Source organism: Diabrotica undecimpunctata, chromosome 6 (genome assembly GCF_040954645.1).
Source record: "Diabrotica undecimpunctata isolate CICGRU chromosome 6, icDiaUnde3, whole genome shotgun sequence".
NCBI lineage: Eukaryota > Metazoa > Arthropoda > Insecta > Coleoptera > Chrysomelidae > Diabrotica > Diabrotica undecimpunctata.
Window position 1 is genome coordinate 133666438 of NC_092808.1, and position 24533 is coordinate 133690970.

General features: G+C 31.0%; 1 protein-coding gene across 1 annotated transcript in view; it reads left to right on the plus strand.

Annotated features, from left to right (window-relative positions):
• Positions 1–2523: 2523 nt before the first annotated feature.
• ed (hemicentin protein echinoid) overlaps positions 2524–24533 on the plus strand; it is a 319891-nt gene continuing 297881 nt past the window's right edge. The window contains exon 1 of the mRNA XM_072535433.1: positions 2524–3151. Within this exon, the coding sequence (XP_072391534.1) occupies positions 3103–3151 (49 nt within the window). The 5' untranslated portion in view covers positions 2524–3102. The remainder of the gene's footprint in view (positions 3152–24533) is intronic.

Consider the following 24533-nt stretch of genomic DNA (forward strand, 5'->3'; position numbering starts at 1 on the left):
AATTTCAGAGAGATAACTAGTTTTTTAAATGCGCAGTCTGTGTGGTTCTATTACTACTGTTTTGTCTATCTTACGATACTTAATACCTATTTTACAAATGACTCTATGGAGGGTGGTACGTCTTTTATCTACATTTGTTTTTTCTTCCTGTAACTTTAATTTAACTTTATCTAACGTAGGAACGAACTGATTTTCATAAAGGGAATCTATTGTTCTTAGAATATCGTGTTGAGTACTGTCCAAATGATGAGACTAAAAATCACTACTTTTTTTTGTCCTGTCAATGGTTCTTTGCTTAAAATATGCCTTATCGATGATAATGGTGTTTTGTAAGTAAACATGTGCCTTTCACAGCATCTTGTTTGATTAGGCCCCTATCTATTAAAATATAATACACATTTTTAACTATTTCTTTTGCATGTAATGACAAATGTTTCGATTATGTTTAGTAGTTGTCGAGTGATTATTTTCCCACGGACGAAACATATTTGTTACGAACAAACTTCACTAATACACTATATACAAAGTACCAAGTAGAGATTTTTATTGGCTAATGCTACCTATCACTTTTAATTCCCTCAACATTAGCCGAACCTATCTATTAATAATTGTAATAATACCACTAATCCTTTAACGACAGGAAAGCCAAGGCGACATATTTTGAGACAAGCTTTACCATCCTCTTGTTAATTCCAGTAATATTTTGTCATGTTGTTCATGTCATATTTTCTCGTTATGGGTTTTTATTAGTAAAGTTCTTCTCGTTCTTACGTTTCAGTCTCACCAAAACATTACATTTGTATTACTAAATATTTAAATTTATTTTTTTTTTCGTGATATTTAGTCCCTCGATTTTAAGCTTGCACTTTAAAGGTATATTTGATGTTATGTATTAGGTTTTGAAGGTGGAAATCGTTATGCTGAAAAATTGACTGATTAAATTGTAAAAATCGGTGCACATTTTCATTTTCCACCGTTAGCACTACGTCGTCAGCATAAAAATATTAACTCTCCTATTTTATACCTTATCACTTTATTCGTGCTGTTATAAAGAGTGGATGTACAGAACATATTAATAGAATTTAAGAAAGAGGTGTACCGAAAATCGCTCGAAATAAATTATCAGTAAAAAATTGAAATATGGCGAAGTGCGAAGGGATAATCTTAATATAAAGATTGCGGATGTAAGAAATGAGTAGACAATTTACCTAAAATCAAAAAGGAATAAGAGAAAGTTTATTGATAAATGTTTTAACTGGATTACAATATTACTGTGCTTCAGTGGGGCTCACAGGGCTATCGTCTGTGCAACTAAGATTTTACTTTTTTACTTTTACGATTGTATATCTGTTGGAGCATTAACTCAAAGATAATTCTTAAGGAGAGAATACTATCCTGTATATTATTAAGAATTCTGGTATTCTATACTGGAGTTATATTGCTTTTAATCCATAGTAAAATGCTGAGGCGAGCGTCACAAAATTAGCGCCACGAGAAGGCGTCACGTATAGCGTCACGAAATAGCAGTTCTTCAAATCGTCTCACTATTCTCGATTAATTCGTTTCTAGTTATTCAGATGACGTTAGGAGCAAACATAATAATTTATTGAATTATTTTAATACATTATAATTTGTTTAAAATATAAATAATGAATAAATAATAAAATTACTTTATTCACTTTTAAAAATATTGTTTAAAATTTAAAAATACAGAAAACAGTATGAATCTTCGCGATAGTCTACTGTAGTGCCTACTGTACCGCCTACTGTGCCTACTGTACCGCCTACTGTACCATCTTTTTTTCTCATCAGCTGCCCTGTAATGAATTTTGCATCTATTGTTGACCTATTTTGGTTTTCTCCCGTTTTTGTCTTTCAATAATAAACAAGTAGAATTTTGTAAAACGTTAAATTTAAAGATAATTTAAATAATGAGAATATCCCTAATACAGTATTTTCTCACGTGAAGTTTGGTTTTATCTGTCTGCTGTCCTCTACACACCACAAAAAAAATCGTCGGATCGTTTTTGAAGACACTGTAAAAAGATTTAAGTGTATTTTAGATTTAAATCGATAAAAATTTAACAAATATTCTAGTTAATGGTAATGTTGAACATAATTTCAATATAAATTATTTAAAAAGGTTCTGAAACTATTTTCTTGTAGCATGTCGAGTTAAATATTATAAATTATAAATTATTAGTTTCTTTTTTCATTGCAATCACATATCAAATTTTTTTATAACAAAAATATCAAGTAGGAAACATTATGTATTACTAATTGTCTTATTTCGCATTTACATTTTTTTAAATCCAAAAATGTGGTAAATTTTTCCATTATGTTGCCAAATATTCATATAGGAAACCATTAAAAACTGTTTAAAACGAGGAAAATATATTTTGAAAAATCACTCAAAGATTCCTTTCAATATTTCATTTTTGAAGAATGTACCATACGGCAACACCGCCTGAAGATTGAACTGAGTTCTATACATGGTGGAAGAGAGTGCTGCTCGGTCAGGTAGGTCTTGAGGCTTGGCTGTAGACCGGAGAGTTGGAGACTGAAATTTCTACTTTAGTATGCAGTAATGCGTACGAGAGTGAGGGTCACGATAATAGCTGCTTCAGTAGCTTTTAGCGCGAAAGTTTTTTAACAACGAAAGTTTTTTTGTTTGGAACAAAACTAGTATTTATTGATAAGGAATATTATTTAGTGGATTTTTTTAATGATTTAGGACTGTTCGGTGATTTAAAAAGTGTTTAACACGAGGAATAACGTATGTTGTGACTTGAACATATATGAAGTTTAACGGTTTTTTTGGAAACGGACACTGCCATCCGCGAGTTGGTGACCTAAGGACTGATGTTCTTTTGGTTATAACAGTTTATAAATCGGCTTAAATTGCTCTATTTTTGTGTTTGTGTAGTGCCTGACATGATAAATGGGACTTTCTCTGCATTTTCTGGATACTGGTGTTGTGTTAGTGCCACAAGCATTTTTGGATTAACTTATTGAGGATTATGTGTTAGTTGATGTGTTTCATTTGATTTTGATATTTATTATTTAAATAACTATTATTCTGTGATATAGTGAGTTAAAAATATGGATGCCAAAGGATATTTGACTCTTATTTTCTTGCTGTTTTCTTTCGGTAAGTTTTCAACTTTAACTTCTAATGTTTGAGTATTAAAATTGTTTTTAGGATAGAATCCAATTTTTTACTTTACTATATTAAAAAGATCTATTTTTTTAAAATAACTGTCGTTCAATTTTTTTAATATATTTTTTTTAGTTGTCTATTTCCATGCTATTTAGTTTTTTAGTCCTATATTCTTATTCCATAGATGGGAGTTATAAGACCGGTTGCTTCCTTTGGATTTTAAAATTTTTCTATTTTTGAAAGTTTTTCTCTTTATTACTTTGACAGGTGTTATTTCATTTTATTGTATTTTACATCGTACATATTCGCTTGTTCATGTGATTTTACTTTTGAGCTATTTATTAATCAATAAGGTCAACCAATTCGCTTCCATGACCAACAATTTGCCGCCTCTTAAATTCAGAAACTATTTCCAAATTAGTCTGACCAAGAGCATTGTACTACTTTTTGAAAAGTTTACACCTAATATATATCCAGAATATTCGCTATAGTTTTATGAATGGGTGAAGTTGGAATATTTTGGCCTTTAAATATATTCACAATCTCACGTTTTGGAATTCGTCCAACTACATTATAATATATGCGCTATAGGTGAGCCAGTTCGTACGGGATTACTTTAGAAAATGAGTAATGGAAGATATGGCATGAAAATCTGAACATGTAATATTTTAAAAGTTTGAGTTATTAAGCCATATTAGAGGTTGTAGTTATTAAAGAGCAAAAAATTTAGCCTTTTATCCAGACTTTGTCTCAAAAAAGGTGCTGATCAAAGTAAGTCGATAAACTGTTTTTTTTATCGAAGATACCTTTTATATATATTTTTTATTATTTACTGCTTTACTAAGTAATTTAGAGATCTAGATCCAATTCAGGTCCTCAAATTACGCAGTTATAGCGGATATTCTTTGTCCTATGGTGTATTTTCTTGGATTTTTTCCCGTAATGTACGTTACAGAAGCCTGAATTGTGAATTATTTATTGATTGCATGAATTTATTGTTGTAATGGTCTCATCAATTGTTTTTTCCATAACGTTTCTCTCTACTACTACTTTCTTTATTGTTACGATTTATTTGGCATTCTTTTTATATGTCCCAACTACCTTAATCTTAATTTTTGAGATTTTATTACTCCTATTATGGTAGTTTTTTGATATAATTCTTCGAAGCCTTTATTTACACATAGTAAATTCTCTATTTCATCACCAGTATAGTAAGTATATAAAAGTATTCTTAATACTTTTCGTTCCCGTATTTTCAACATATATTTTTTTGTTTAGTTCAACGTTTCTGAAGCTTCTAATAACTATTGGTCTTCGGCAATTACTTTTGCGCCCTCGACATAATTTTGTTTTTTTATCAGCCAATGATGGTTCCAAGCTATTCAATTTTTTTCCAATTCCGAGTCTGTTCTCCCCATATACATAATTCGTGAACTAAAACTTTTTTATTGTTTGTTGTAATTCTTCTTTTATCATCAACCACCCTTATGGATTTTGGTCTGTTCTCCATTCTGATTTATTTCGCCCTTTGCTTTTCCAATTTTTTATTTTTAAAATTGCGATATCTTGTTCTATTTGTTCATTATATCTTAGATTCAGTCTTCCCCTTGTTCGATATCCTACAAGATGTATGTATTTGGTTTTAATTTGACTGATTTTTAGTCCTATCCTTTTTGCAACGGGTTCTATGTTCTATCTGCTTAAATGCCTGTATCATCTTCTTGATGTTACATTCTTTCGTCCTTCTTGTTAATATTGCTATATCCACAACAAACTCAAGTGATTGCTTTTTCCTGTGATATTTGCATCCTGCGATTTACACGTATCCAACATTCTTCCATTAACTTTTAATTTCCTAATACTTTTTTCCCAAATTGCAGGAGTGTATTCAATCCTTCTTGCCATGTTTCCAAAACTGCTGCGTCACTGTAACGGATACTCAGGAGTTCTGGTAACATGGCAAAAAGCATTATAGAATTCACAATTATAAGGGGGTCAGTCTTAACACACGTCCAAAACTATGTATAATCTCGTCTACAATAAATATTTTTGGTTTTTATTTCCTTTTGGCCAACTGAAGTAATTCCTGCTTCCTGAAGAAATGAAATATTTATTATTTATTAGTGGTCTACTTAAGGTATCGTCTAGTCCAATTAAGACGAGTGTGCTTGAATTCGAGCATGGTTCTGACCGTGGACGGAAGCCAGAAAACCGCTTTTATGTGTAGTGCGTAGTATTGTTTGTTGGACAGCACAAGCTGTTCGAATTTTCTTACGGGGAATCGTGGATTAATACATGATATACGAGCCAGAAGAGACGTTATAACTGAAAGAGTTTTCTCTCGTCCGTAACGGCTGTACAAAATGTCAAATGTCTAATCTGTTATCGGTAAATGATTCTGCCTACCGTCTTTTTTTATTTTTTAACCAACTTTTTGTGACTATTATAATATAATTACAAAAACCATAGAAATACGGAACCTACTTCCTCAATTGTGGATTCAAATCAGCTAAGATTTCCATTCAAAGTATTAACAGTTTATAGTTTATTTTTATGAACGAGAGAGTAATTAGCATAATTTTAACTGGTAGCTCCGACCACTCCATGGGCGTGCTCAAGATTAATTGAAAAATTACTTTGAATAATTGTAAAAAATAAATGAATTATTTCAGTGTTATAAAGTGTTATGTGTATGTAAACAAAAGTGACCTCTTTTATCACACACTATATTAGAACTGACTGGCCTACATTAAAAAGGGTTTTAAAAAATTCACATTTTTTTTAATTTTTAAAAATTACAAAAGAGAAAAAGAGTTTTAAAACCGTCTAAGGTATGTTAAATAGATGAATAAAAATATTAATATAAAACTTACAGCTACTTGTTACAAATCCAAATCAGATTCAGAAGATGAACTTTCAGAACCAAGATTTATAATAACTGGCTCGATCATTTTATCAGTAATATTGTCCAGCTTCCACATTTTTTCCTCTTCTTTAATAGTGTGATTTACTGCCTTTTCCCAGTTTTCAGGTTTTACATTATTTACGGCCTCCAAAAACAACTGTTTAACATCATGAATTTTAAAAGTAGTATTTTTTCTTGAAACCTCACTCTTTATCTGTGCCCATACCAGTTCAATCGGGTTTAATTCACAATGACATGGTGGGGATCTAAGTACTGTCATTCCACGATTTTTGGCAATTTCATCAATTTCGTATTTTTAAAATTTTTCTTTATGAAGGGCACACAACGAATAAAGTTCCTTTCTTATAGATCCGGGATGGTACGTAATATTTTTTGAACTCAGCCAATTCTGCAAGTCTTTTTTTTAACCACTTGGTTGTGGGCAGTACTTCTATAAGTCTGGAGTGATAACTTGCATTATCCATTACTAATACACAGTTCTTAGGAAGAAGATCTATCATTTGTTCGAACCATTCTTGAAAGACATCAGCGTTCATGTCTTCATGGTAGTCACCGGTATGAGTTGATTCAAAAGTTAATAAACCACCTTCAACAAAACCGTCTGAACTGCCAATGTGTACTATTATCAGCCTGCGTCCCTTTCCTGATGGTGGGTTTAAACCAGTAGATAAGTTATTTACAAAAGCGTGCCTTTGACTTGTAACAGTTTCATCCTGCCAAAATTGATTTGGTGTATGACCCTCGTTGATCCATGTTTCATCAAGATAAAATATTTTTCTTTTTTGGTTTCTCATTTCCTTTATGGTTCTTAGAAAATGTCTTCTCCATATGACAATATCGCTTCTTTCTAATACAATAGACTTTCTGGGATTCTTTTTCCAGCGGAAGCCTATTTCTTTTAAAAGTTTCCATAACGTACTTCGACTCATTTCTGGGTAATCCTTATCATCTCGAACTGAGACAAGAACTTTATCCAATGTTGGAAATTCTTGTCTAAAGAAGAATTCATGCACTTTCCGTCGAAGTCCTTCTTTAAAATGATATTGTATTTGAAATTTTGGTTTCCCTGGAGCATTACGTGGCATTTGAAAACTACCACATTTCTCTTCTTTAATAACTCTGTAAATCGTAGATTTCCCAACACCAAGTGTACTGCTAACTAACTTAACGGTCTCATCAACACTTTCACATAAACGTTTGTCTGTAAATGATTTAAAACAATTAAATATGATATTATTAATGAAATGTTTTTTCATTAACTGTTAGAGGACCAATTTTTCGGGGTGTACACGGCACTTCCAAATTTTCCATAACACTAGTATACACAATAAACTGCACCTTGCAACTGAAGTACCTACTTTTAGTGAACTGTTAAGAATTTTGAATACGCCACTTGGACCTTCCTATATACAAAATGGAAAAACCCACTATCACATTTTCTGTGGAATAAGTTTAGAAGGTAATTATCTAGTCAATTACTGTCGTAGATTCCTGGAATTAAAGAATTAAATGTTTGATTGTTGAAACCCTTACTTCGTGGAATGCACTTATTTCAGATAAAATAAAACGTTTTATTTTATCTAAAGAATTAAACTTTATTTTGCAAATAGGCAAAGAATTAAACTTTATTTTGCAAATAGATAAAATAAAACGTTTTATTTTATCTAAAGAATAAAACTTTATTTTGCAAATAGGTAGGTACTTATTAAACTTTTATTGGTTATATATAACCAATAAAATAAACATCTTACATTTCTTGCAAATTCATTAGTACCTGTTAACCTCCATCACTCCGACACTGGCAACCTTATTTAGGGATTAGTAATCCTCACAACTATTGTATTCTATTCTGCTCCAACCTTTATACCTGGTGGTCATACTCAATTTAAAATTGTTTTCCTATATACTTCTGTAAACTTGTTGACAAATATCTGTTTTTCATTGAGTCACCCGTATCAACAGTTTAGGGATTTGCATACATAATTTATTGTTTTATTACTCTCCCATACATAAAAATACACTATAGTGGAAAGTTTTCAAAGAACTTGTCCAACAGTTTTTCAAGCTTGTAGAGGACACAATATCTACCAAACAATCATTGTATGATTTTTAAAATAAATCAGATATAAGTATAAGATATTTTGTCTTTTATATTTCTTTCGTTTTTTGCGAAACTTCTGAGTGCTCAGATGTTATTGTGCTCAGTGACATTATTTAAAAATTTTATTTATTTACACCCTTTTCAAAAATATCTAGTAACTTTTGACGAGCAGTTTATGTTGAATATGATACATGTTACTCTGACTGTTGCAGAGCATATAAATCTGAATCATGTAAACCACTTCTTTTAAATCTACTGTGTTGTAGCTGTAAAACCCATCCAAGCCTTTCCTTCTTGATTAAAAGTTCACCTTCGGCGGAAGGATTGATTCTTAAAATAAAATGATTTATGTACAGTCGTAAAATTTAGAGAACGTAAAATAAATCCCCAGACGTATATGAAAACGGCATGTAAATCCTTCGCTCTAAATCTTCCTGCTTACAGCAAACATTTACTGTAAACAAAGCAATCTATTGTTTCTTTTAAAATTTTGGCGCGAGACAACCCTTCAATAGCACTCAATCTTGTCTTACACAAAGAGTAAGAAACTTTGACACCAATGGCGTGCTCATTCTCCTCTGTTGACTTCTTAGGGATTTGAATATTAAATCACCTGTCTTGTTACCTCAGTTTCTATAAAGCAGTGGGGTATTCGTGTGAAAGCCATTTAGAATTATAAAATAAAATGTATATTTATATGTATAGCATCAGTAATACATTAGAAGTTTTTGTTTTCTTTTGCTTGATTTAATGAGGAATTTCCAGCATTTTTTAAAATGCGGTCGTACCTGAGTTGGATTTGTGGTAATGGAGTCTGTAACAAGATGAGAATTAAAATTCGATACGAGTGAAATATTCGGGAGCGTAAGAAATGGCGCATAGATCGAATTTTCATTCTAACCCAGCAAGAGACTCTATTTTCTCCACGACCAGAGAGTATTAATCAAAAACAATTAAATCTAAACATAACAGGACTAATGTAAACTATTCTAATACGTTTTATTAACAGCAATTTGTATCAGAATTATTTAAGTAATTACTTATAACTCAGTACTTAGTGAGAATTTTTTACTAGTTATTAAAAATTATTTCGAAATTGAATTGACTAATGGCAACCATGAAACATATTTTTGTATTTAGTTGTAACTCACACTGGATTCTTTATATATCACATGTACTTTCATGTATATTTTCTAGATTTGCAGCTCTTTCGGCTTAAAGTTTGTTATTTTCGCTCCTTCCTTTATAGTCTAGGCAGAATTTGTTCTAAAACATCCTATTTGGATGAATCATATACCATCCTATTTTTTTTGCTTTAGTCTCTTCGAAATATTATTAAAAATGATAATTTCACTATGCGGACACTTCAAAAGGTGGGCTTCTTCTTTAAGTTCAATCTTCTATCGAAGGTTGGAAGTTCTTAAGCCACAATATGCTTCGTCTTCAAACATTTCGCTCAAATTTTGCCTTGCATAATAAGCTGCAATAATGAGTATCTTTGCGCTCTTATAACATGGCCTAAGTACTCAAGTTTTCTTCTTTTGGTAGTTAATATTATTTCGGCTTCATTTCCTATTCTTTTAGTAACTTCTGCGTTTGACATTCTTTTAGTCTATGATATTGGTGGGCTAAATTGTTTATTAAACAATTTGTGAAAAAAATTTAAAAATTCAATTTTTTTCTCCTTTTCATTGCTATATCTCGGCAGCTATGCAATTTAGAAAAAAAAACTGTGTAGACAAAAAGTTTTGCGATTAAATTTCCTTGAAAATATAAGTAATTAATTGCGAATTGAAAAATTTAATACTATTATTGCAAAATAGCAAAAACCATTAAAATAGCGTCAAAAATCAATGTTTTTTCAATAACATTTTTCAAGTATGTAAAAGTAGGTAATATAGAACTTTAATATTTACCCAGAAAATCATTTTGATATAAACAAACACTACACAACGTTTCAGCACAATCGATCAAGTAGTTTTCGCAAAAAAAAAAATTAAATAAGACTTAAATCCATTGAATAGCAGAGCCTACGGATTTTTTTTAACATCTACAATTTTAAGCTAATAAACAAATAGAGTAACTTTTTCAATTTTCAATTAACATGTCAAACATGGTCAAAAGTTACTGATTTTTGCAATAATCTTGTTCGGGTATTTAAAAGCTACATATAACCTTCAAAATTTACCCAAAAAATCTTTTCGATATAAAAAAAACTACACAAAATTTCAGCACATTCGAGCAAGTAGTTTTCTGTAAATAATTTTGCACTGCAAACTTTTGAAAAAAGTTATTGGCTCTATAGGCCTCTCAAAACGACATCTCACAGTAATAAGAAGCCTCCGTACATCTTCTTAAACATGAATTTCAAGGTATCCTAAACAATTCGGATCAAGTAAACTCTGTAACAATTTCTTGAAGATAAACAATTCTATCAAAAAATATCACATTGTAATAAATCATATAGTCTAAGATCTCACTGCAAAATCACTACGTGTATAACGTAGTAAATCAAACTCACAGTTCTTAACACATTTAAGAATAGGAGAATACATTGATAACAGGTTATCAGTCAAAAAGCATAAATTGGTCGAAAATATTTTTAATTCAATTAGGTAAGTAAGTAATGGTAATTCAGTTTTGAACAGAAATTGTATTTCGTTCATTTCTTTTTTAAATAAAATACGTTTTTTATATCAAATTAAAGCTAATCTCTTTTAATATGATGATATACGGTTGCCTGAGAAAAAATAGTTGCAAATTAGGGTTGCCAACTGTCAAAAACGCGAGGTATCAATGATAAAGTAAAATAGAGTCGATATGGTATTAAAACTATCGACGCATGCTTTAAAAACTCATACAACTGATACTTACTAGTTATTTCAAACTAGTGGCATTGCACACTAGATTTAGTTTATCTTTGATACCCCACGTTTTTAACAAGCTGGCAACCCTAATTTGCGACCACTTTTCTCAGACAACCTTATTAAAAAAAAGTAGCTTTAATTTGATATAAAAAAACATGTGTATACGACATGAGCAGCGTATTTTATTTAAAAAATAACTGAACGAAATTTTTGTTTAATATTTAATTACCATTAATTGAATTAAAGCTATTTGTGGTCTTTGTTTGACTGGCAATCTGTTAGTATTATATTCTCCTATTCCTAAATACATGTAAAAATGTAAGTTTGCTTAACTACATTATGAACGTAGTGATCTTGCAGTAGGATTTCGTTCTAATAATATGAAATACATATTTGACTTTGTAAGATATTACTTATTGTAACAGTACTTTTAAAAGTGGCCATAGTAGCCGAACACGTTAGTTTCAGGTACAAAAGCATTAGCGTGTATATAAAAATAGAAAGGGTGATTAATTGCTAAATTATTTGTTGATTTTCCAGAAAATCTGAAAATCAGGTATCATCAATCGGATGATTCTAATATTTTACAATCTGCAAGTGATGAGTCTTCGATAAATTTCTTCTTTCATTATCAATTTCTATTCAGCAATTTTTCGATAATTTAATAATTTTCTAATGTCATATGTCAATTGTCATCTTTGAAGAATCATTTAAAAGGCTGGCATTTGATTTTGCTCATTCTATCTGCTGCTTTATTTCCAATAAATGGTTGGGAACTGACACCCGTATCATAACCAAATTTTTTAATGTGTTTTTTGTGGAGTCCAGTGTACAGTCCTTTTTGTGTTTTTTTCAATGAAAAAGAAAAAATAAATAAATAAAAAATAGTTATTTATATTATTCTTCTATTGCAGCATAGCTCTGAAGATGGCTTCAGTCGAAAGCGTTCAGCTAGGAATCAACATTGTTTACACAATTCAAAAATACTTTACTTTTCCACTTTTTTAAATATATTTTAGTTTCTTTGAGAATACGATCATAAAATTCGTCATTGCGGATCGATGGGTTCTGTATTTTGCATAGTTATTTTTACACCTGGATATAGGCTAATAATATTTTTATTGCAGATTTATAAGAATCAGACTATTGTGTATACTCAAGTGGTGTATTTTCAAATTAAAGAAGGAATGAACTATTGACCTAGTACCTAGTAGCTCCGTAACGATACTGTTCATTTGTAATTGTAGATACTTTCTTGTTACATTTCATGGTAATGCTATCTACGGATATCATTCTTCTTCCAAAATGAACTTTACACACCTATGAGACTAAACGGTCACGCCACTGCTCAAGTAACTTTTCGCGAAATTTTCCTACTTATTTTCATGTTTTTACGATGTGAATTTAAGAGGCTAAAGAACTTTCAAACTTCCTTACTGGTACATATCTTTACGCTTTGATTAACATTTTAATTTTTCGTTTTGACAAAACCTCTTAGAAAAGAGGAATTTTTCCATTATGGTTCCCAGTTTTTTTATTATACATTTAAACTTTATACAATAATTTATGGTTTAACGGTGGAAAAATGTTACGAACACTTTTCTTTTGCGGGGCAATTTCAAATTTCGTTAAGTTTGTAATTTGTTTTCGTCAGTACAAGAAATTACATATGCTAAATATTTTTTGATGTATTTTTTTACTCTCTCATGTATAAATTTGAGAAACATCGATTAATATTTCGAAGAAGTTATTTGTCTTTGTCTATCTGGAGTGTGTTAAAGCGGATTCCATTCGTTTTTGTTATTTTAGACAAGGCTAAATGCTCGGGTTTGTGCGGAAAAATATTCGCATGAGATTTTTTTGCATAATTAATTTTATGAGATACCCCAAAATAAGGTTCAGGAGATTGCCCAGGCGAAAAGTTGTTTAAATCTTTTTAAACCAATTGTAAAAACAAATTTTTCGGCCCGGGCAATTTTTTTTAATTTTTCGGATCATTCTCAACAAAATAGGCCTATTGTAATTTTTCTGTAGAATTGATTGTTTTCAAGTTATAAACTATTTAAACTTGAAAACAATGCAAAATTACAATTTTCAAGGCTCAAAAACAAGTAAAAAATATTATTTTTGAATTCACTAAGTTCTTAAATGCAAGTTTGAACCTTGTTCTATTATTTCCCGATGAGGATTTTGGACCTGAGCATTTTAAAACATTGTTTTTTAATCGTTAATTAAGCGTTTATGGTGGGACGGGAGCTCGGGCTGCGGCGTGTAAAAGAGATAGGCGTTTGTGATCCTTGAAAATCACCATTGTGCGTTTTTGTCAGTTTTAAATTATTTATAACTTGAAAACGATCAACTTTAGAGAAAACTCACAACAGACTTTTTTTGTTTATAATGATCCAAAAAAAAATGCCTAGAAGCCGAGTTACAATCGATTATTTTGCCCATTTTACACTAATTTTACAATATCTCGAGTTCAAATCATTGGATTAAATTTTAGTAAACGCTATTTTCTTTGTTTTTTACAAGAAACAAAAATTTATTTAAAATTTTTTTTATCTCATTTAATTTACGAGCTGGAGCCTTATAAACAATTAAATTGTTTATAACAATTTTTTAACCACTCGGATCGAAATCCACCCTCGAAGTTCGCAATAAGCGGCCAAAAATAGATAAAGAACAGAGCACGGTGACCTCAGTAACCCGAATATTTTTTAAACATTTTTCTTTTTTGCTTTATTGTTGGTAACATAACGCAACTTGCTGCAAAATTAAATATATATATATAGTTTTCATTTATAATGCAAATCATATTTTTTTTTACTAATTTGTTTTACAAGCTTTATTTATAATTACACTCATGGACGAAAATATCGAATATTTTATAATTTTCTAATTTTTTTTTTGTTTGAAAATAAATTCTGGCCAATCAAGTCATTTATGTCGAGAAAATGGCGGAATAATATCTAAATCTTTTTAAATTAAACAAGTAGGTACATGATGAGTAAGGAGTATTTCCCCTGTAGCTCTTATTATGCATCTTGCATCTTTCTCGACATGCTTGCAACTAAATTTTGGACATATCTTTGGGGAATTGCATTCCATTCATCCTGTACGGTAAGCCGAAGTTGCTTTATCGTATTTCGAAAGGGATTTCTTTGTCGTAGGCGGCATTTTAGCTGATTCCACATGCGCTCTATTGGATTTAAATCCGGGCTAAATGGTGACAAACCATCCTTCGAATTTGAACCTCATCAAGATAATTACTCACTATGACAAAGGTATGTGACAACATGATCTTGCAGGATGTTTTAAACGTAAGAGCCACCACTCCTTCGTCTAATCACTTCCACAAGTGAGGTGTGTCTATTTTCACTAATACTTCCCCTAAAACATTATACCACGACCTCCAAAACTAACGGTTTGATAGAGATTGCAGGTGGCGAATCGTTCTCCAACTCTTCTATAAACGTGGTTTAGACCAACTAGTTTTTCCATTTTTCCAATTGTCGATATTCCACTGAATATGTGTTCATGCAAATTCTAAACGACGAGCTTTATGATTTTGAAGAAGACGTGGAATTTTGGCAGGGCGTCTAGGCTCAAGTTTGCTTCCTTCATTCTTCCTCTAATTGTTTTTAAATTCACAATAACTTGCCTAACATTTAGTAGCTCATTTCTGAGATGCATCGATGTCAATAAGCGATTTATTGTGAATTAAGAACCAAAAACCAGTCATCAATTGCGGTTGTGTACCTTGATCAGGCCTTCGTACAAAATTTCCTGTCTCGTTTGTACCTTTAAGTATTCTAATTCATAGATTAACTTCTCTTGAGACATCGTGCTATATTTTTTTTGTCTATATCTTTCTTAGTACAAAATAACAATCTGTGCTGCTTGAGCTTCATAGCTCAAATTGTTTTGAAATACTTAATAGTGACAACCAAAAAAATTTGGAAAATTCCAGAATATTCGATATTTTTGTCCATAAGTGTATTTAAATAAAATAAAGGTCAAATTTAATTTGGCGTTACTTAAATGAAAGCTTTTCCTTTCAACTTTGCAGGAAAAAATCGTATAATCCTTCATAAAAACATGAGTTACCACAGTAGTTAAAAAAGTAAATTGTATGGAAAAACGACCCATTTTTCATTATTTCAATGATCCCGTTATATGAATCATATACTACTTTTTTGAAAATATCTTTTGTTTTTAGCTTAACTTTGATATAACATTTGTTTCAATTTGTTCCGAATTACATTTTGATTTTATTTTATTTGATCAGGTCATAATGTTTCAATAACCAATATAATCCACATTTTTGCTGCAACACTTTTTATGTTAACTTACCAAACTATTTCATTATTGTGACAAAAAATGAATTTGCCAAAATCGATATTTAGGAATTATTTAACGCTATTCGTGATATATAAAAATGTATGACTCGTCATTTATCATCTGTTGTATTTCGTTTTTAAAGCGACAACACATTGTGTCTATAATAATTTTAAAATAAATCAAAATGGACAACTGGTTTGATTAATGTTAGTGGCTAATGTAACACATTTTATTATGAAAAATCCAAACCCATCAAATTTTCCTGTCACGGAGAATATGGTGTACTGTACAATCATCCCTCCATGTTTGTCATCGTTTTTACTTCAAGATTCAAATGCTTTTGTGTGTATGTATGTACTTATTTTAATAGCTGCTAATTAGAATGTCTTTCCTTAATGTGAACACTTCCTCCACTGCAAATTTGACTGGTTTGAGAAAGATACTATATAGTCGCGACAAATTTCTGTCTTTTTTCTCTCTGGCTTTAGTAATGGCCTTTTTATGTATAGTTTTAGACATCATATTAAAGTGACTTATATTTCGTTAACATTTTGTTTGTAAAGAACGTTCACAAATATAGTGATTTCATTATTAAAGTTATTTCCATATTAAAGTTTTAAAAATTATCTTTTCTTATAAATTTTCTATTGTTGAAAATCTGTAAGTATTAGGACCGACTTAGGACCATAATTAAATAATTCTGCAATTTTTAAGGTTCTAAATTCATTTAAAATTCAAAAGAATTTGAACTTAGTATACTACATAATGTTTATAATCTTCACCTTGTCATTAGTGTCAATTTTGGGATTTTCAGGAAATTAGTGTTTAAAGATTATTTTGTAGATAAGTAATCACTTCTGTAATTCAACTTATTAATAGTGAAGTACAAGATATTAATATTAGCAGCTGGCCAAATGCAATTGCACATATAGAAAACGTTGAAAATTCCTATTGTTCTGAAGCTATTTTCTTGTGGCATTTTAAATTAATTACTATTTAACTGGGAATAAGCCACAATTAAAGGTTAAAATACGTTTATTGACGTTTCAATTTCCACTTCGGAAATCGTTCTCAACATACAAACATTAGTAAATTAAACAAATTTTGTTTTTGTTACTTAGTGAAAAAATTCTTCTATTAATTTAATTTTATCTGACTCATCTATATTGACAATTCAGACATACATTATACATTTTAAAGTAGACGACTTTAAAATGATATTGCCAATATTGTTGAGTTGCGTTCCTGGGACGACTTTACTTATAAGATAGTTCATTCGATTACATGAAATCAACTTTAACTTGAGAATATCCGTCAGAAAAGATACGACGGATAGGAAAAGCTTAAAAGGATAGGAAATAAATTCAACATTTCAACAACATTCAAAACAACAAACACGTTGAGATCTATTTTGTCCAAAACCAAACCTAACAATGAACAAGAAAGGACAAAGAATTGCATTTATAAAATACCTTGTGAATGCGATCAGTTTTATTTAGGTGAAACATCAAGGCCATTAAATGTTAGAATAAGTGAACATCAATCCTATATTAAAAATAGAGAATTTGATAGATCTCAAATATGTAAACATGCATGGGATAATGAACATAGGGTTCAATGGAATGATTCAAATATAGTCCTAAAAGAAACGGATGGTAAAAAGAGAAAAATCAAAGAAGCGGCTCTAATTATGCTAAATGAGACCAATTGTGTCGCGAATTCCTCGGCAGAATGTAGTAGGATCTGGTTACCCATATTGAAAGAGGAAGTTATTAAAAAGAAAATACCAGTATTGGTAAGTCAGTTACATAATAGAGAATACATCATTTATATTTTTTAAATAACAAACATATAAAATCGGAATTTGGTATTTATTGAAGGTAAAATAAATGCAAGATCAAATACTTACCATGTCGGGATAGTATTATGAGGTTTTTTTTTTCCTGGTTTTTCCCTCATAATTTACTATGGAATCACTAACAGGAGAATTTTACTGTCATCATGGCATGTATTTGTCTTTTTAAAGACGAATTACATGTTATGATCTTTTCTGACGGATATTCTCAAGTTAAAGTTGATTTCATGTAATCGAATGAACTATCTTATAAGTAAAGTCGTCCCAGGAACGCAACTCAACAATATTGGCAATATCATTTTAAAGTCGTCTACTTTAAAATGTATAATGTATGTCTGAATTGTCAATATAGATGAGTCAGATAAAATTAAATTAATAGAAGAATTTTTTCACTAAGTAACAAAAACAAAATTTGTTTAATTTACTAATGTTTGTATTTTGAGAACGATTTCCGAAGTGGAAATTGAAACGTCAATAAACGTATTTTAACCTTTAATTGTGGCTTATTCCCAGTTAAATAGTAATTAAGTTGAAAATTCCTATCTTCATATACATAATTTTCAAAGTATTGTAATTAAATTAGCAGCTGATAGTGATAGTGATACTGACCTTACACATTAATATTTTTGTTGTGTGTTCTGTGAAAAGCGATAGACCATAATTACGCACAAGTCAAGGCACATATTTGTGAATATACCTTACTACCTACAGCCAAATGAATACAACAGTAATTATTAATGCACGTTAATTCTCCTACAAGAATTACTAAAACAACATCTATCATAATTGATTATAGTGTCTCAGGTATGCTCTACAATTACTAATGCAGGACTATCTCATCATGAATCAGTAGATACCAAGTTTGACACTCTTAATAAACCATCCTCGAAAATCCAACTTTTAGGATTTTTTCCGCTCAGAACTTTCGTAAATTCCAAAATTTGTGCTTGACTTCTGGATGGCATTTTTCCTCTGTGGACGTGGACTATAATTTCAGTGTTAGTAAGACATAGACATAGGCTTGTTTGTATTTTCAATAAGACATTTCCTTTAATTACAATTAAGTCAAAACATCGCAAACCCTAGACTACCAAAGGTATCCGCATATCAGCCAAAAATATGCGTTCACTACTGTACATCAAGAAATTTACTACCAACGTCTTTTTCACTAGGAACAGAGGAACCTATCTAAAACTTATCAAAACAGCTAAAAAGATGTACTATGAAAATCGTCTAGGAAGCTCTAAACATGTAGCAAAAGAAACTTGGTTGATAATAAACAATCTTTGAAATAAAACTAACACAGCTCAAACATTTTCTTTCCCAAACCCTCAAAATCTAAATAAATATTTCATTAATGTGAGTAAAAATATAACATCAACTATTTTGCCACAACAAGATCCGATTTCCTACCTCCCCAATTCAAAAAAGGTCTCGAATTCATTCTTTATTAAGACCAGTTGATAAATCTGAACTGATCCAAACAATCAGTAGACGATTCTGTATAATTTCTGGGTATTTTTATAGACAGCAACCTTTTATGATCCCTTCATATCGATTTGTTAAGTAAGAAACTAGCCTCAGCCTGCTATGCAATAAGATCTGTTTCGAGGAAAATCAATTTAGCATCTTTCAAAATACATAACATATTTTTCCTTGTTCGAGTCTCATCTTCGATATGGTCTTCCTTTTTGGGGTTCCAGTACAGCTGTCCAATTTGATGTTATTTTTGAATTACAAGAAAGAGCAATAAGGTATGTTTTTGGCCTCAGCAGAATAACACATCGCAGAAGCTATTTTAAAAATCACGGGATTTTAACACTTCCCTATTTATATATTTTAAAAACTGTTTGCTAATTCATAAACACCTAGTAGTTTTTCCAGCAAGACCTAATCATGACTACTCCACCAGAAATTCAACCTTCGATGTGTATTTACCGATCCCGTCCACTGAGTTATTAAAAAAATCTATATTATATTCAGCAAAAAAATTAGACAACCTCCCTTTGCAACTTAAATCGGCAACTTCTTTCCTTAAGTTTCGTAAAATGACAAAAGCCTATCTATCTAAAAGACTATATTATTCAGTGGAAGAGATTCCAATAACTGAGAAATTACAGTACGTTTATGTACAAGTAACTAAGTATTTTATTATACAGTGTGTTCGTAAATTATGGAATAAATTCGATATTCCTAAATGAAAAGCCTTTTAAAAAAATCTAAATTCGTCGATTTTTAAATTTAATGTTATACATTTTACAATAAAATTTCATTATACAAGGTGATACACATTACAGTGATGACGTCATCGGTTTTATTTTTAAATGTAACACCCTGTATTTTAGGACATTTTTAGACCAATAAAAATGAGCTGGTTCCAAAAAAGTATAATACTGGAGGTCTAACGGATATAATTTGAAAGATATGCGCTTAGAAAATGAATTTTTATTGATTTATGATATTAATAAATTATAATAAATAACTTGAAAGTAATCCAGTAATTAATACATGACTTAATCTTAAATGTTCGAATTGTTGCCCTTGTTGTATTTGACAGTGACCCAAACGTTGTACAAATTCTTGTAGAACCTTGTTTATGCTTTCTTGAGAAATATTGTTTATTTGTTTACGAATTCTTGTTTTTAAGTCTCCAATATTTGCAGGTTTCGTTTTATAAACAACATTCTTTAAAAGACCCCAAATAAAATAATCCAAAGGAATATGTCCACGTCTTCCAATCCACCTGTTCGGAAAAATTTCGTTTAGTTACCTTCCTAAAGCATAATGCGGAGGCGTACCATCCCGTTGAAACCATAAACTTTTATCAAAACCTCCAAGATTAATTTTACTGGGGAATAAATTACCTAAAGTAGGTACGAGATACCCACTTTAAAACTGAAGGTATGCTAGCCCGTTTAAATTACCTTCGAAATAGTAGGGTCCAAGAGAGGGTTTCGGTGTCTGTCGTGTGTCCATCCATCATTATTTCGCAATATTGTATTGTTTTATCTGGACCATCCTCGTTTACTACTTTTACGTACTTTGTGTACTGTTGTTTTGCAAATATCGAGATCACTACTAACCTTACGAACAGAAGTGTGAGCATCTTCTTCAAAAGCAAGTAGAATATCTAATCTTGTAACATAATTTACAGAAGGGCGACCTGATTTGCGTGCATTTTCAACCGTACCAGTTTCTGGATATTTATCATTAAATAAATTACACACTTCCATATGAGTTCGCGATTTGTCTCCGTATCCAATCATCATGAGTATTTCAATTCTTTGCTTTACACTCAAATTCATTTCTACTTAAAATTAATTCTAAGCAATAATACAGAACATTCACGAATTAATACAATTATTGTACTACTTAATTGTTATTGAACGTTACTAAAAATAATTACAGTTTACCACAAACTAGAAGTAGGCTACTTTTTTGCAATTAATAATAAATAATTTATTTTCTAAGGGTACTTATATCTTTCAAATTATATCCATTAGACCCGAGTATTATACTTTTTTGAAATCAGCTCATTTTTATCGATCTAAAAATGTTCTAAAATACAGGGTGTTACATTTAAAAAAAGAGCCGATGACGTCATCACTGTAATGTGTATCACCTTGTATAATGAAATTTTATTGTAAAATGTAGAACATTAAATTTAAAAATCGACGTGTTTTGGATTTTTTTAAAAAGGCTTTTCATTTAGGAAATATCGAATTTATTCCATACTTTACAGACACACTGTATATTTGGGTATCACATTGCAATTTATGTAAATTTTGCAATGGATTGTGCATTTCATTATCTTTTATTTTGTGATATTGACGATTTATGTAATTTCAGTAAATTTTAAATTATTATTTTTCTTTTTGTAGGCTTTGTCCATAAAATTGTACACTTTTCAGTGACAATAAAGCATATTATTTCTATCCTATTCTATTATTTCCTACTTAAGCAAGCCCGGTAACTTTCATCATATATTTCGGTATTTTGGTCAATTCTCGATATGTGTGAGACGTCTTAAATAACTCCTTTTGGGATTTTCCAAATAGTAGTCATTCAGTATTCTTCTAAAAAGGATATAATGATTCATCAAGAGTAAAACCATCATTTAGTTTAACCTTGTTTAAAAAAAAACATATGTTCGAATTAAAATACATTAAGTAAAATTAAAAATATCAATATTTAATTGCTTTAAAATTTAAGCGATAGTTAACTCATTACAAGAGAAATCTACCACAAATGTCGTTAAATGATTCGTGAAACTCTTAATTTTCCATGAAAGTAGTAAAATTAATGTGTTAGATTGTTAGTCATCATTGATACCCACTACGTAAAAACTAATATATACCAATATACGAGAATCATAATGTTGTTATTTTTATAATATAACCTTAAATATTTTCTGCAAATACTTTGTTTAAATACGAAAATTACGAGTATGTATTTCCTATTATTAACACCGTTGTTTATCTTATGGAATGTTTTATGAGTTATATTCATGAAATCAGCAAATAGCAATGTTTTTTTAATATACTGATAATTTCTAACATGAAAAACTTATTTTATACTTTTCCAAATGGAGGTACGTATCTTCTTTGCATTCTGTTACCTTTCTGTTGTGTTGGCGCTTCATGTACCACTGTTTAAGAATGTTCATGTTTTACATTAGTTCTTTTGTGCTTAGTGCAGCTTTACGCGTTATACAGAAAAGCTTCCTAGTAGAAACTTACCAAGTCAAAAAACATTTAGGAGCCGTTATAGGACGTTGTCGAGAAACTGGGAAGTGGAACCAAATAAAATAAACTCATGATCTAGACCAAGAACACAAGACCAATTAGTAAAGAAAATATTATTTTAAATTAACCTTTATCAAAATCCAACAGTTAGCGTAAAGAATATGGCAAGACAAACAAATATACTAAGTGACATAGAAATCCGAACACCCAGTTTAAATGATTTTATTTTAATAAAATTTTGTATAAGTACTTAATGAAGCATAATAAGTAAATGATTAAAATTTCAAAATGATTGCATTGCTTTAAAGCCCTTTTACCTTTAATAATGTGTGGATGCACCCCAATGTGTTACGCATTTTCCAACGCGCCTAGGCATGCTTCTGATCAGGTGGTCAATGTCCTCTTGTAGTATCTCATTCCAGGCAACCACCAACTCCTCTCGAAGTGCTTGTAGAGTCTGAGGAGGACGTTGCAAATTGAGCAATCTCCTACCCATCATATCCCACACATGCTCAATTGGGGATAAGTCGGGAGATCTTGGTGGCCATGCTAACAATATGACATCATTATGTTGAAAGAAGTCTATTGTGACTCATACAACATGTGGTCGGGCATTATCTTGTTGGAAAGTTAGATTTGCCAGGGTGTCAAGATAGGGTAAAAGGTGGGGTTCTAAAACTTCTTGGATATAACGCTGCGCGTTCATGTTATCTCTGATGAAGATTAAAGGTGACCTGGAACCATAAGCTATAGCACCCCAAACCATAACTCCAACAGTGTGATGAACATGTCTTTCCACAAAAAACTGTGGATTCCTCCTTTCACCACGTCGCCTTCTAACCCTCGCTCGACCATCGTGCATGCCTAAACAAAATCGAAACTCGTCACTAAAGACAATACTGTCCCATTTCTGATTCCAGAGTGACCGTTCTCTGCACCACTGAAGGCTATTACGGCGGTGCTCTGGAGTTAAAGGGAGGACCCAGTGTGGTCGGTATGAAAACAGGTCAAAACTTCTCATTCGTCGGTAAACACTTATGCCAATAGGTCTTCCGTGTTCTGCAAACCATTCATTTGCAATGGAGCTGGTAGTGGAGAAACGGTCTCTTAAGGCCAATAATCTTAGGCGGCGATCTTCACGGTCTATTGTTCTACGGCGGCGTCCAGTGCCCCTTGCTCTGTGCGTACGGCCTTCTTGAAGTAATGCCTGACAACACCTAACCACGGTCTTTATACTTCTTTGCACTCTAACTGCAACTTCCCAAAAAGAAAATCCAGCTTCCCGAAGTCCCATTATACGGCCTCTATCAAACTCATTAAGTTGACGAAATCGTACAGGTCTCCATATCTAGGCATCGTAACCAATCGTAAAGAATGTCAAGAACCACAATCCGCCAAATTTGGATCTTTACTGCGGCTGAAATATTCATTTTTAGATTGTTAGTGAATTTAAAAACAAAAAGTATAAAAACCGGAATCTCCAACTGATAAGGCTAAAAACTTTATCACTTGTTTTTTTCGGTACGATAAATAAATTACACCAAATTTAATTGAAATAAAATCATTTAAGCTGGGTGTTCGGATTTCTATCCCACTTAGTATACTTGGCGGATGCTTAAAGAGCAGCAGCTACATCCTTAATTTTTTTAAAATGCATCCTTTTTACGAACGAGACCACCATTACGGGCTTTAAACTCCCATAATACACACTACTGAAGGATATCACGTTGATAACACTCTTTAGGCAGCAACTTTAGGTAACAAATTAATAGGTTATCATATTCTACCTGGACATTTAAATGGTGATGTGTACCTTGGTTTTTTAAACAATCATTTATTCGAGAAACGTTTCTAGTTAAAGCAATGTCCTCATTATCAATTAATACAAGTAATATCAGCTTTGTGTTTGAATCATATCTATTTGGAATTTCATGTTGTTCTGCAGCTAAAAACCGAAGTAGTAGTAATTTTATTGTTCATATATGAACAAACACATCGAAAACGTTTTAAAATCGCCAACGTCAACTTTGAACGCAACGCTTTTTTAGCTTTCGTGTGGACAATCCCTTCGTCTCAAATATTTTAAAATAACTCTGGCACACATAAAAAACCTTTGTTATTTTATTTGTTCTCATTAAATTTTTCACTAAACAATCAGTAATGTGAAAGTTTATTCCAAGTCATGCAAGAAAATAATTATGAGAAAATTCTGTAGTTTCTTTCATTTATAATTATTGTTTTACCGCACCAGTTCAATTACGTGTACGTAAATTATAATATATTTTACTCTCTGAAGGTAAAAATGTTCCTTTCACTTGCTGTATCATAATTCTTAGGAAATAATGATATCATAACGTTACGGTATTAAACTTGCTAAATGTTCTTTAGTTGGAGCGTTAACGATTTTTCTGTAACATTACCGAATGCTTTTCTTCGTTTTTGTGATCCAACAAGCTGCAGTGATTTTTCAAAGTAGTTTATTTTGTAAAAGTATTTGTTGTAGGTTCTTACCTTGGCAAAGCTAAGTTATGTCACCTC